The sequence below is a fragment of the Chiroxiphia lanceolata genome, chromosome 6 (genome assembly GCF_009829145.1).
Source record: "Chiroxiphia lanceolata isolate bChiLan1 chromosome 6, bChiLan1.pri, whole genome shotgun sequence".
Lineage (NCBI taxonomy): Eukaryota > Metazoa > Chordata > Aves > Passeriformes > Pipridae > Chiroxiphia > Chiroxiphia lanceolata.
In genome coordinates this window covers 11116778-11131074 of record NC_045642.1, presented here as the reverse complement: position 1 = coordinate 11131074, position 14297 = coordinate 11116778, and the positions used below count along the sequence as shown (strand labels likewise).

At 44.4% G+C, this 14297-nt stretch overlaps 1 protein-coding gene and 1 long non-coding RNA gene across 3 annotated transcripts in view; one reads left to right on the top strand and one right to left on the bottom strand.

Annotated features, from left to right (window-relative positions):
- Nucleotides 1-270: 270 nt before the first annotated feature.
- LOC116787918 lies at nucleotides 271-7584 on the bottom strand. The gene is made up of 3 exons (XR_004357489.1): nucleotides 7480-7584; nucleotides 6703-6798; nucleotides 271-405 (listed from the first exon to the last, which is right to left on the bottom strand). It is a non-coding gene; the product is annotated as an uncharacterized LOC116787918 (long non-coding RNA).
- Nucleotides 7585-7852: 268 nt separating this feature from the next.
- AMPD3 (adenosine monophosphate deaminase 3) overlaps nucleotides 7853-14297 on the top strand; it is a 32622-nt gene continuing 26177 nt past the window's right edge. The window contains exons 1-3 of one of the 2 annotated variants that reach the window (XM_032689999.1): nucleotides 7853-8077; nucleotides 11266-11491; nucleotides 13985-14180. In XM_032689999.1, coding sequence (XP_032545890.1) covers nucleotides 11271-11491; nucleotides 13985-14180 — 417 coding nt within the window. In that variant the 5' untranslated portion in view covers nucleotides 7853-8077; nucleotides 11266-11270. Of the gene's footprint in view, nucleotides 8078-8443; nucleotides 8504-11265; nucleotides 11492-13984; nucleotides 14181-14297 lie in introns of those variants that run through there. The other variant, XM_032689998.1, reaches the window with a different exon arrangement.

The following is a 14297-nucleotide window of genomic DNA, read 5'->3' as shown; positions in this document are numbered from 1 at the left end:
CTAAGGTGACCCCAAATGACTCCTGAATGACCTCATGTGTCCCCAGATGACTCCTGGATGATCCCAGATGACTCCTGGATGACCCTAGGTGACCTGTGCATGACCCTGAGATGATCCCAAATGACCCCAGCTGACTGCTGGATGACCCCAGGTGATCCCTGGTGACCCCAGGTGATGCTTTGCCTGATTCCCCCAGGACAGGGTTGGCCCTCCTGGCTGCCAGGGCACTGCTGACTCACCTTCAACTTGCCATCGACCAGGACTCCCAGGTCCCTTTCTGCAGCACTGCTCTCCAGCCTCTCATTCTCCAGGCTGGCTGTACATCCAGGGTTCCTCCATCCCAGGTGCAGAATCCAGCACTTCCCCTTGTTGAAATTCATGTGGTTCTGGACTCCTTTGATATTCCTGTTTTGGAAACAAAAAGTTCATTGAAACTCAGAAACTCAATAACAGGGAAGGCAGGCACTCAGTTTAAAAGCTCTTTTTTTCTCCCACTTCTGTCTGGATCTGACCAAACTGGCTCTTTCCCTACTCTCTGCTTATCCCACTGGATTGTACAGGAGATAACAGGAATAAGCCACTCAAACAGCTGACTAACCCAGCAGGTCACCTTTCATTTCATATTTGCTTTCATCTACTCTGGCCTCTTTTGGCTACCTGAGTCTTCAAGAGATTAGTCCAGGTTGGAGCTGTTCTTAACCAGCAAAAGCAAAAAGCTCCAAGAGCTGTGTTGTGTCTGGTCACACAACTGTTGGATCATGTCCACCCCCCTGCTCACAGCGCACAGGGAAGCTGGAGAACAAGCTCACCAGCACAGGATGGTTGGGACACCAAAACACTCAGAGTTGAAAACAGAACCGGGCTCATTTTTGGAAGACATTCACTGACTGATAACAATCAGGACAGTCCAGATTCCAGTTCCAGTTCGTAAAGATTATAAAGCAATACAGGTGAGGCACAACAGAAAATGGGTTGCTCTGTCTTTGACACTGTCTGTTGACTGTTGTTTCTGTTCATCTGGGATTTTCCTGATGAGGCAGGTTGGGCATTAGCAACACGTGAAAAAGGGAAGGGGTATGAAGGTGCGTGGTCAAAAATCTCCAAGAAGAGAACCAGAGCAAAGCCCTGAGCTGAGCACTCCTGTACACCAATCCTTCAAGGTGCCTACGGAATTCAAGGCCTTCCCATGGAGAAAAAAGGCTAAAGAAAGGGAAAACCCCAAACCCAAACCAACATAAACCCAACCAACCTAAACACTCCAAACAGAGCGCACACACCCACCCCAACTTATCAGTCACTAAATCAGGAAGGAAAGATGTGGAAAGTTGCAGGATCAGAAATTAGTACAGAGGGATTTGAGTGAGGCATCGAGCACAAAAGCCCTGACAGCATCTACTACTCCATGAAAGTATCCCAAGCGTTCAGCACCAGAGGATGCTCTGCCTGCATACAAGAGGGCAAACAAACAGCAACAGGCTCCCACCTCTGGAATCTCTCCTAATATCTCCTAGAGACAGACTTCTGAGCTATGGGGATCTTTTTTCTAGTCCTGAAGACACTTAAGCGACTTGGAAATCTGCCTTTGGACACAGGCATTGGAATCAGGTCCTCTAACTGTGGCAGCAGCTGAAATATAGTGCTTGAGATACCCACGACTTTGCAATTTCCCTTTGTCCACACTGGATTAACTTCACTCCGTGCAATAACGATGAACCAGTGAAGTCTTCCTTAGATCCCCAGAGAAGGGCACCAATATGACTCAGGTATGTGTGCTGTTTATTTTCACCGAAGGGAATGCCCCCAAGGCTAAGGAAGAGGCGGGAGTTACAGGAAACCACCCGAGTGAGAAGAGCCACAGCAGCAAACAGGTCACTCCGGAGCCGGACGGAGCGATCTCTGACAGCGCCAACACCGCTTTTCCCTCTAATGTCTGGGCGCTGGTGGCACGCACAGAGGAGGCTCCGGCAGGCACGGGCTGTTACGTAAGGTAAATCTGCATTCCTTGCGTAACGCGGCTCTTTACATAACCCCGGCCCCGGCCCCGGCCGCGGGGAGGGCGCCGAGCGGCCCCCGCGGGAGCGGAGCGGAGCGCACGGAGCATCCCGGCGGGGCCCTCCCGGGGAACCGCCCCCAGGAACAAACCGTGCCGCGCTCTGCCTACGGGCTAGGGAACAAGAAAGATGGGAAGTGTCACAGGCTGCGGATCCCCACGGCTGACAGCTTAGACGGGCTTTTTGGAAAGAGGGCAGGGGCTTTGTAAGTCATTTCGCATCTAAAATCACAGAACCGTAGAATCGTCAAGGTTGGAAGAGACCTCTAAGATCATCCAGTCCCACCATCAGCCCAACACCGCCAGTATGAGCCCTACACCACTAAACCACATTGCCCAGAACTGGATCCAGACACCTCCTCAACATCTCCAGGGGCGGTGACTCCACCACCGCCCTGGGCAACCTATTCCAGTGCCTGACCACTCTAACAGTGAAAACATAAATAAAAGCACAGGCCTGGCTACTCAGCCAGATTGTTTTTTACACAGACAGACTGGATAAAATAATAGAGCAATTCCCACTCCCAGGTGAAAGTCTAGGTTCTTACATGAGAGTACGAAAATTTTGTGTTGGGTTTCTTGCCAACTCTGCCTGCTTAGTGCTACACAGGCAACACAGAGAAGGTTTATTTGGGCTGTAAATGGTCAGCAGGAATCCCCACGTACAAATGAACTCCCGGGTTGGAGGCTGCAGAGTTTCACTCGCTCTTGTGAAAGGAGAGGCTTGGAAAATATACTTGTAAAACAGAGAGAAGAGGGGAGACACAGTAGGGACAGGGAATACTGCAGTTCAACACACAACCCAGAGTTCATTTAAGGATACGTGACCTTTGTGTAAAGTCACATCTAAACCATATCTCGCATTTCCCAGTTTCTGGGCAGTTATGTGCTCCATCTGCACCACACAGATAGCTGTTGTTTGGGAAGGAAGCTTACAACAGGAGGGCCAAAGAACCCAGAGGCAAACCCTTAGCACAAATTATCACAAAAAAATTCAGTGGCCATCTAAAAGTAATACCAATGCAGAAATGAGTAGCACTTAATGGAACTATTTGCATTTCCACTGCAAACATAACATGTAAAACCAATTCTAAACATACAGGTTAGATTCCAGCACTGACTTTTGCAGAAATGACCTAGTTCAGAATATTCTTTATTTTAGGGATTTCCAAAATAGACCAAAGGGTTTCCCTCTGTGAGCTGTAATTACACTGTTTCATTATTTATCATGGCCTGGCAGTGTCTAATTTATTAGACCGTTGCTTGCTGAATATTTTATTTTATGTGCATTCCGAGCAAACAAAATTCCTCTTAAAACAAAGCTGAGTAAAACAGCATTATACACCAGAGGGGTGGTTAAAAACTATTTCTGCTGTGTTGCACATAACTGGGGTGAAATGTAACTTTCCAAAAATTCTCCGTTTTATGAATCAGACTTAAGGCCGTTCAGCTACACATACAGGTTTGGCTACTGCAGTCAGATCTCTCCTTCTTTGAACAGTTCCAGAATTTCAGATAAATTATGTATAAAGTCAGAGCAAGGCAGTCTTCCATCAAGGGGAACTACTTGCAAAGTCCAAGCTAAGTAGGTTTCAGGCAAGCTGGTTTTAAATCAGTGTTTTATATGTTGTGACAAGGCAAGGCAGTTGATGCCAGCAAAGAATTTGCCAAGTGGCTGGAAAGAAAGCTTTCCAAATATCCAAATGGCAGCTTACAATTCCAAACACACCAAAATGTCCCATCTTGCTTGTAAAGCTTTCTTGTGCAACAAAGTATTACAGTATATTCCATGTATAAACTCATGGAAAACTTCTGTTATGTTGCTTCAGAGTCCTATTATTTGGACTGTACAGATACTTTCCCAGTTTAGTTTTAAAGCAGTGGCTGAACAGTCACATCCTTTTACAATGTCTATGGTTCCTACTTCTATTTCTGGTTTAAACAGACTTATATTTGCATACTGTGTGTATTTTATTTCATAATAACATACTACAGGACAATTATACTCACAGGTATCCTTTCAGAAGGGAGAATGTCACTTGACTGAAAAAGCCCAAGAAACTGGATTCCAAACCTACTCTCAGTCCTAATGTCAGTGCAAGTGATTTTAAAAACATTTTGCACTTTCTGTAAGTGTAGCTGTACCTTGTATGGTTGTATTCTGAACACAACCAGTATGCAAGATGGAGTTTATGAAAAACTGGCCTAATCAAGGTTTCTCCTCCTTGTTCTGCTCTCACATGGCTTCTGGAATGGCCTCGGGCAATCCCCAAAACACTGAAAATTTGCTGCTTATATTTAGAGTAGGAACCAAGCTTCTGGATTTTCAAATTCCTCTTTAACTCAATACTGAGAAAGACCCAAACATCTGTATCAAGAGCTCTTAACTGCTCTAATTCAATTACAGGACTGAATACTCATATGCCCACATAATTTCTGCAAGCTTTATGAAAAGCAGTGGATAAGAAAGATGATGCTTTTTGATTTTTTGGCTTTGTAAAATGAACACATATGATTTGCTCTGTATCATTTCAATAACTGAGTGGAGCAATTTTCTCTCCTTTTGAACGATTACAATTTTCTACATTATTTCATTTAAAAAGTCGAATGATTCTTCCTTTATAGTGGAGAGTATTTGATAATGCCATTCATCTACATTTCACATTTGGCACGAATCTCCCCTCTGGCTTTTGGAGATAACTTCATTTAACCATGGGGTTTTTTGCTGTTGGAATATCAGTAAGTCTTCAATAAGTAAATGCATGTGCTCCAAGCATATCATTAACTGAACTGATTGAAGATCAGAAAAGCAAGTACCAGGTCCAATATTGCTTGGGTGCCACTAATGGCCACGTTATAGATTGAAATATTTCATTTGATCCATTAGTTGTTTTGTTGTTATCAATATCACAGTCAGTTATGTGAAACTATTTACAAAATGAATTCAAATTCCATTAGCTTTTAAGGCACCGTTCAAATGAAAGCAGTATGTTATTACAGCTGAAACAATCTCAAGTGAAAATGAGAGACCATTTGGATGAGTATTCATTCCAGCTTTAATCACCTCCCAGACAAGATTTGTCTGTTTCTAAAAATAATTGTTAATAATGTAATAGTGTATGTTTAGGGCTTTTTTTATTATTTTATTGCATTCCTCAGTAAATGCTGGAATTTAAAACTTTTATTGCATTTCCTTTCGTTAAAATAGACTGACTGCAAAAGAGCAGTCCAACACCACGTGTGCTGGAACAATCATACTGTCACCCAAGAGTAACCTCTAAATAAGGCTTAAAACAAGTTGAAGACAATAGAAATACACATTTTTTTAAAAAAATCACATAAATAAATGTGATCAGCTGTAACTTTGTGGTAAAAGGAAGTGGATAGCTTTTTTTCTCGTATAGCAAAGTTTACCTGAGAGAACTAGTGCTTGTTACACCAAAGAAGTGAACTAACACCCAGATGGCTTCAGAAAGTACTGACATTTTGCAACGGGAATCACAACATTTGAAATAATTATGGAGACATCTGCACTACTTTCAGTGTGGTGTATAAAAGTATAGCCTACCCAGAAATTGGACTGGCAGAAAGACTCCTTCATGGGGCAGAGGGCACGTGTTTAACAAGGTGTTGACTGTAATCATGAGGTGTTCCAAGTCTGGATGCAAAGTTTAATGCTTTATGGTTTGCAGGTGCCAATGGAAGAGTACAACAACATCTGAGTTGAAAATATGCTATTTCATTGCTGTCAGCTTCATGTTAACTTCCATTCCCCAAAGATACACGTGAATTGTTCGTTATGAGAGCAGAGATGGGACAGGAAACTGGACCCACCAGTCAAATGTATGTTTTGAACACACCTTGTAAAATTACTGATCACAGTTATTGCTGCTGCAAAATGTGGGAGGACTTGAAGTATTTTCTCCTTAATTTACTACCATTAGCCTATTCTTACAATCCATCCTGCTCTTATTACAAACCTTGCAATAGTATCTTTTTAATGCTTCAGTTACTACAGATGCATTTACTAAGTTATGATCTCAGTTTGCCTTTAAGAGTTTCCAACTTGTTACAAAAGGAAAGTTCATTTAAATACTCGTGGTTACCTAGAAAAAGTGTCCTACATCCTTACGGATTTGCACTCCAGTGACCACAGAAGTGTGGTTTTTTTTTTTTATTAAGGTATTTCTAAGGTCTCATTTCTCTGTTAATTCTCTGGCTTCTGTAATATGTGAACTCACAATGCAAGGTTTTCTTCACTAGGGGCATACGGAGCTGTCCCTTTTCATGAAAGAAAACTGCAGAAACACAGTTATCTCCGAGACCGTTATTTTTTCACTGCAGTTGGCAGGAAGTCAGCACAAGAGGGAACTATTCCAGGCTCTTGCATCCCACAGAAGGCAGATTAAATCAAGCGTGGAGGCAAGCCCCATTTGCCAAGCTGAGAAGAGAAGCCGTGGGATACCTGAGTCCAGCAGGCAGGGCACAGTTCCGATTAGAGGGACAGCAAGGAGCCCAGACTGCCAGGCAAACGACAGCAGGCAAGTTTGGGCAAGTTCAGGCAGGCGCTTGGGAGAGAGGATGCAGCACTAAGAGCTCAGCAATCAAGGGGTGCACTGAATGGCCAGCAGCAACAGGTGTTCTTTACTCACATATCGAGTGGGCAGGGCAGCCGTGAGTCACACAGACACTTACAGAATGCAGTTTTCCGGGTGGTGTTTGGCTCGTCTGGGTGTAGCCGGCAGCAGCTGATGAAGACATTCAGAGTGACTGTGGGAGAAACACGTACACGCAGCATAAGTCTTTTTTCCCAAGCTAAGAAACAATGCCTATTTTTGTAGCATTGATGCTATTCTAAAAAATTTTATTGTTATTACGGCTGACTCATTTTCGAATGCTTTGGATTGGTGCATGTCTCATACAACAGCTGGGGCCATAATCCTTAGCCTTTTTTACGAGCATATATGATGGTGATTGTGCTGATACCAGTGTAAAGAGTCAAAATATCCGGTCTTCTTTGCAACTCAGACTTGGTATGGTCACCTCCTTTCTTTTCATTTCCGTGTTTTCACCAACTGTGTGAAGTAAAGGAGTTTCTGAAGCCAAAATCCGCTGAGGTTTATGAATGGAGCATTTCTATGCTTAACCAAGCTGGGGGGACACAGAACTACTGCAGAACTACCTGATCCCTCACGTCTTGGGAGATCTACCTTTACCCTGATTGTCTTTTTACAGAAAGTACCTTGTTCTTCACTTCATTCCCAGTGCCTCCCTGCATCATAAAGATACTTTTATACCTAAATGTCTTCAGACTAGACTCCAAGTATTGTAACCAAAACTTATCAAAGAAGTGCATAAAGTTTTCAGCTTTGGGGCCCAGAACCTCTCAAAATAAGGTCAAAACATTTCACATATTAATATCCTCATACCTGCTGAATCATGCTTGTTTTGAGCTTCAGTTATTTGCCTTGGGCTATTTACCCAGTAAGTTTTTCGGGGTTTGGCGGGTTTTTTTCTTATTTTTTAAACATAGACGAGCGCCTCAACCGCGTTGCTCCGCTGAAGGGCGGACACCGATGAAAACACTTCTTGTGGGGACACATGGCCAGCACACCCCTCGGCTGTCGCCTCCGCACCAGCCTCGCGACGCTCTGCTCTCGAACCAAAGTTTTTCTTCATTAAAGCGCCTTTTGAGGAGTTTTGAAAGAGGCGCCCGGGAAGGTGACACCTCTGAGGCGAGCCCGGGCGGGCTGAGGTGGGCCGGGCGGCAGCTCCCTCCCTCCCTCCCTCTCTCCTTCTCCTCCCGCCCTCCTTTCCCGCCGCGCCGGCCGGGGGACATGTGACAGAGCCACTTCTGCCTCGAAGCCGCCGAAGGGGAAGGGGCCGGGGAAGGGAACAAGCAGACTTCCCTCCGCTCCTCCGGCTCCCGCCGAGGCCGCGGCGCCGCGGGGGAGGCGCCGTCCCTGCCCCGCCACAGGTGCAGCCGGAGCCCGAAGCGCCGCGTCCTCCCGGAGACCCCGCACCGAGGTAGGGACGGGGCGCCCCGCCCGCCGCTCGCCCCCCGCGCCGGGGCGGGGCCGGGCCGGGCAGCGCAGCCCCCCCGGGGCCGCGGGCAGGGCGCGGGGGGCGGCCCTGGGGCCGGAGCCTCGCCCGGCGGGGGCTGCACCCCTGCCCGCCCCACCTGCGGCGGAGGCAGCGGCGGCGAGGGGGCCCCTCCGCCCCTCGGGCCATAAAGGGCCGGGGCAGGGCCGGCGCGGCACTGCGGTACCGGGGCGGCCGGCGGGTGGATGCGGCAGCGGGAGCGGCGGCATCTGGCGGGAGCGGCTCCTCCTTCCGCCTCCTCCTCCTCCTCCCTGTCCTCCGCCGGCGGCTCCCGGCGGCGTCTCTCCGGGCGGCGGGAGCGCCGGTGCGGGGCCCGGCGCGGCCCCGGCATGGCTCTGCCCGGGCCGCTCGGTAAGTGCCCGCCGGGCTGCCCGGGGCGGGGGCGGTGGCGGTGACCTTGGTGGCCGCCGCCCCGGCGGGGACGGACCCGTGCGGGGCTCCTGCGGCGGCGGCGCCCGCGGGCCCGGCCCCACCTGCCCGGGGATGCGGCGCCCGGCGCTGCCCGCGGGGGATCGGGGGCGGCGGCGGCGGCTGTCGTGGCGTGTGCTCTTTATGTATGCAAACCCATTAAATTCCTGCTCGATAATTGCTTTTTAAGAAATCATTCCATCGCTTTTTTTTTTTTTTTAATGCAGCTTGCTTCAGGGGAAATAGGTTTCTCTTGTTCTGCATAGGTGCAGAGCTAAAGAGCACCCAAAGCAGCTTTTCTGTGAGACCGAGATATTTAGCAAAAGAGCATTTACTGGAAGGCATTCCTACCCTTCCCCATCCCGTTAAGATGTGTAGTTGTCGTTCATTCACCTTGGGCAAAGGACAGCACTTCTATAGAAGGATGCTTGGATACAAGGGCTTCATCCCTTTTCCAGTTTGGGATGGCACAGCTTGCACGAGTATTGCATGAAGTGCCTTATGACTATTTTAGGTTTATTAGACTCATTTCAGTGACATGACCTAGCAGTGATGTGGCTGAACCTACATTTCAAACTGTTTTATGCCTTTTTCTGTCGTGCTTGAGTGGAGAATGGAGTAAGAAAAAAAACTTGGTCAGTAGAGGTTTTTACTTATGTCTATACTTTCTGCTTTCTCACTGCCTTATTGTAAGAACTTAAAATACAGTATGATTTCTCATGCAGTATGTTACCTACTGCATTTCTGGTTCTGATCACAGTGCTCTAGGAAAAAGTTCATTTAGACTAGAAAAATGTTCAGCCAATGATGAACATACAGCCCACTGATTTTTTTTTTTTCTGCTAGTACTGAAAATATTTAAATTGCTGATTTAGCAGCAGCAGAAACATTATTATTTCACTTTGAACTAGTATTGCTAGAACTCTTACTGTAGTTCAGTAGCCACAAAGACAGTTTTTGCCTGGCTGAAGTGGACCCAAAGGCCCTTCCTGCTGGCAGCAGCATGTGAGGCAGGTACTGTTGCTGACAGCCGTGTTCATTGGGGTCAGTGGAAAGACTGCTATGACTTCATTGAGGGCTGAAATGGAGAAAGTGAATCTAAGTTTGGATGCTTCTGAGGCATTGTAGTGCATTGTCATCATTCAGCTAAACATGAATGCATTTTTAAATTTCTTCTGTAGTTATATTGGATTTTATGAGGACTTAATACTGATTAAAAAACAAGTACTCTGCAGGCAGAAAACCAGCACAAAGTCATATCCACAGTTCTTTTAACACCTGCCATGCTTTTCCACTGGGCTGTGAATTGGTTCTTACAAAATAAGAATGACAAGTAATGTAGGTGATCACTAAATTGCCACGTTATGGTCCAATATAAGTTTTACCAATTTTTTTATACTATATTGGCTTTTAGAATAAAAGTAACACTGTTCTGAAAACAACTGTGAAAACAGGTGGACATTAATTAGAGTCTTTTAGGCTGAAAAGGGGCTCACGTATCAAAAGGATCACATGTCAGCATGTGAAACCTACAGCATGCCTGCAGAAAAATTGTAATGGGGACCCTGATAAGTTGTGCCTGGAGTGATAAAAACCTGCCACGCTCCGTGCTGACTCCCAGCATATGTCGTTGTTTAACGAATACCATCTTACTGAATATGTTTTCCTTTTTGTAACCAAAAAGGATACTGAAATTCCAGTTTTGGACCCAGACTTCACATTCTGGCAGTGCTTGGATCCATTTGTTGTGACATGTTCGTTGCTATTTTTAACTTATGTAATAAGAATTTAATCTTATTTGTTACAAACTCCATCATACTGAAGGCACTCAGAAAGCATTACAGTACGTAATAAATAATGCTGGTCAGTAGCTTACCAGCACTGTATTTTTTTCCCCTCTGGAATGCTGCAAGTTATGTTAAAATTCACCTTCTTCGTTGTATGAAAACGGAATAAAGATAAAGCCAGGAAACTACAGAAGAAACTCTAAAGATGGCGTTTTAGTAGTGATGCTGGAAAAAAATGAAAGTGTTTTATGATGAAAGGCTACTTAAAAATTTAAAATATAAAACATTTTTCTTTTTGAAAAATAATATTTAAATGCCAAGCAGAAACGAAAGTCTGTATCCTATCTGCTTCCCACATGCATTCAAAAGCAAGATATGAACCGCTAAAAACGAACGGAAAAAAGTCACCGAGTTAACTACAGCATATTTGCTCCTGTTCTGCAACTGTTTTACTTCACAGCAGCTCTGTGACTTACTGATTTGTGGAAGGGATGGGCTTTGGTAGAAATGTGCAACCTTCTTTTCTAACTTGCCTGTTGGTTTGAAGTTGCTGAGCAAGGAAGAAGTCAGGCAACTGAGTGAATGCCATTTCCATGTTCAGTGCAAGTACATACAGCTGAGTGTGCACTATAGCACAGATAATAGCCTGTCTGATTGTGCAAGTAAGTGGAATCCATTGGCACAGCTCTACAGACGTTTCTTAGGAGTTTTTGTGGACATACTGAGGAGTTCCTGGTGTGAAAACTAGCATGGCTCCAAAAGTGGAGTGGATACCCGTGGTTCTTGGTGTACTGCATACTAGTTTAAATTATGCATTCTCCTTTGTTCTGCTTTCGCCCTAAGCTCTGAAAAAAAGCCCAGTCTCCCTCATATCTGCATTCCTGTAGCTGTAACTTTGTCACCTGTCTCCCTTCCCAGCCGAGATGCCCCGACAGTTTCCAAAGCTGAACATCTCGGAGGTTGATGAGCACGTGCGACTTCTGGCAGAGAAGGTCTTTGCTAAAGTTCTGCGGGAAGAAGACAGCAAAGATGCACTGTCACTCTTCACTGTGCCTGAGGACTGCCCTATTGGGCAGAAGGAGGCCAAGGAAAGGGAACTGCAGAAGGAACTGGCAGAACAGCAGTCCCTGGAAACAGCTAAAAGGTTTGTTCAGTAGTTGCTTTCTTAGTGGAAAGTAACTTTTAAATAAGGTTGAGTTAATACTGAAATACCTGGTAAATAACATTCTGCCTCTTATTACTTCAGGAGACAGGTGAACAGCAGGTACCTGGGGCAGCTGTGTGATGTCCCTCTGTCCTAGGGAGAAGGTGTGGGGCTGGGCCCTAGGGAGCTTGGATTGGTGAGCTTCTCTCAGCTGTTTCCAGCAATAGCACAGATATTGCTTATGCAAGTTTTACCAAACAGCACAGCTGGGTAGAAATGAACACAACCCTAAGACTCTTTAATGTAAGAAGAGTCAGAAAAAGAAACACTCCCCTCACCTTATTCTAGTTTCATTAAGAGAAATGGAAAATTTTAACACATAGAAAATGACAGGGGCATGATATTTCTTTTTGTCTCTGTAAAAATAGATGAAAGCCAAGACATTACATTTAAGATCAAGGGAGAAGGTGCAAAGTGGTATTGGCATAATGAGGTTATTCATCGGTTTCCTTTACTCACAGAGAGAAAATCTAACCACTGCCAACCATAAAAGTGCACATTAAAACAAAATAAATTGCATTCTACCTCTGGTTTATCCAGGACTCTAATGAAGCCAAACTTGCTTTGGTTTATGATTTTTCTCCTGTGAGAGAGGCAGCCTTCCCCTGATGTCAGGCTGTTCCCATGTCTTCCCTTCAGAGGACTGCTGGGCTGTTCCTGGAGCCACGTGAGCCCAGCAGCAGCCTGACACCAAATGGGGTGGACGTGTACAGACTCTTCAAAAAGCAGGCAAACAAGAAAGCCTTTGAAAGTGATACTAAACACATGTACCTGGTTAGCTGCACGCAGCCAGTTGGGCAACACTGGGAATCATATTTCTGGAACAGAAGGGAGAAGAGTCAATTTAGTTAAATTAAGGTATGACTCACTGATGATACAGGCTGAGACTTCTGGTTTTTGAATTGTGCAAGTGGGTTTCCCAGTTGGCATGTTCATAGACATAAACAGGCACAGAAGGGAAAAGCAGATGTTTTCATTCAAGCAAATGTTTGGTACATCTTTCCTCCCGAACCAATAAGTTTCATTTTGATTTGGGGAATTGTCTCGTGGAAATATGTTCTCTCAAACAAACTGAAGTTTTGTACAAGTTTAGCTGTGGGAAGCAGGATGTTATATGTGTATTGTTTACATGTGGGAACAGAACAAGTATTCATCCCTGTCCTGCAGGACTGATGCACACTCAAGGACAGTGACAACTTGTGTTGTTTTTAGCAGCAGTTGATCAAAGTTACCAAGAATTTCATACTAATATCAAGGGGGCTACAAGTACTGAAGAACATGAAATTTGGTTATAGGATGTTAATTGTACCAGCACTGCATGTTCTTGTTCTTAAGAAGTAATATGCAACTTTCAGAGAGTATGCCAGTGTTCCTTTTTCTCTGTTAGTGCTTCTTACTGATATTTTAAGGTTTTAGTAACTAATTTATAAAATTATGGACTATTTCTGTGTTCCTTTTTCTTTGTTAGTGGTTCTTACTAGCATTTTAAGGTTTTAGTATCTAATTTATAAAATTAGGGACTATTTTCTGCTATGTATGTTTATTATATGAATATTTAAAATACATTTAAACAGAGTAAGGAAAATGAATTAAATCTTCAGAGATATTCCAAAACTCCACTTAAGGCATTACAATTACTTCACTGAAAAAACCACAGCATTCTTTTTCAGCTGGTTTATCTGAGGTGCATATCTATCACAGTTTTGCTGAGAAAGGGCAATGTTTTTAAATTCATGGGAGTTCCTCCTGAGGGGAGGAAAAGACTCACATATCAAAGCCATACTATGTTATCACTCTGATAAACAACATCAACCTTTTGCTCCAATCTCATCAAACACTGCCTAAGGAATAACTAGGTGCTCCTTGTTTTTCTTACAAGTTTAACTCAATGACTGTATGTGACATTTTGATGCATAGTCTTGTCTGACAACTAGATGAGATTTAAGTCTTGCTGTTTTGGGAAGAATGAGAAGAGTGTGTAGCAGCATGATAACTTAAGAGATTCACCATAGGTAACATTCACTTGTTTCTGTCTCATACTTCACAAATTCTGATGCTGCCAGTCTCTAAGAATTGACTCTTACTAAAGTGAGGACAGTGATCACGTTTTCCTTCGGTACAGTGACTTGCTGAAACTGAATTTGTAAGAAGTGAAACAAAAACCTTAGAGCATCTTAGGGTGGTTGTAAATAAATTATGGCATATTGGATTCACGTGGAGGGTAAGTGCAATTGTGTGTAGTGTATATCGTGGGAAATGTCAACAGGAAAAAGCTAAAAGCACAAATACTTTGTGACCGACATTTTTTTCTGTGGTATGAGAAATTTAATTTGCAAAATTTTCTAGGGAGTGACTTCTTTGATGTGGTCAGTTTTCCAGTGTATTTAGTGTTTTATACCATGGCTTACTTTGTCTTATACTGTGAATTCCTAGGAAGAAAAGTTTCAAGATGATTCGATCCCAGTCTTTGTCATTACAAATTCCATCTCAGGAATGGAAAGCACCACCCGCCAATCCTGTCCTGTCTCCAGCAACACCAGTTCTTCCAAGTGCTTTTGTGCCAGTCCAAGTGCCATATGATGTACCAGAATTCCAGAGAGTTTCAATTAGTGGGGACTACTGTGCAGGGGTAAGAAACCATTGGTTTTTCCCTTTCTGTATCTGGAGGGGGGGAAAAAAGAAATCCCATATATGTATATGAAGTGTAAAATGCCAATATATGATGGTTTTCTGCAACAAACTCTAA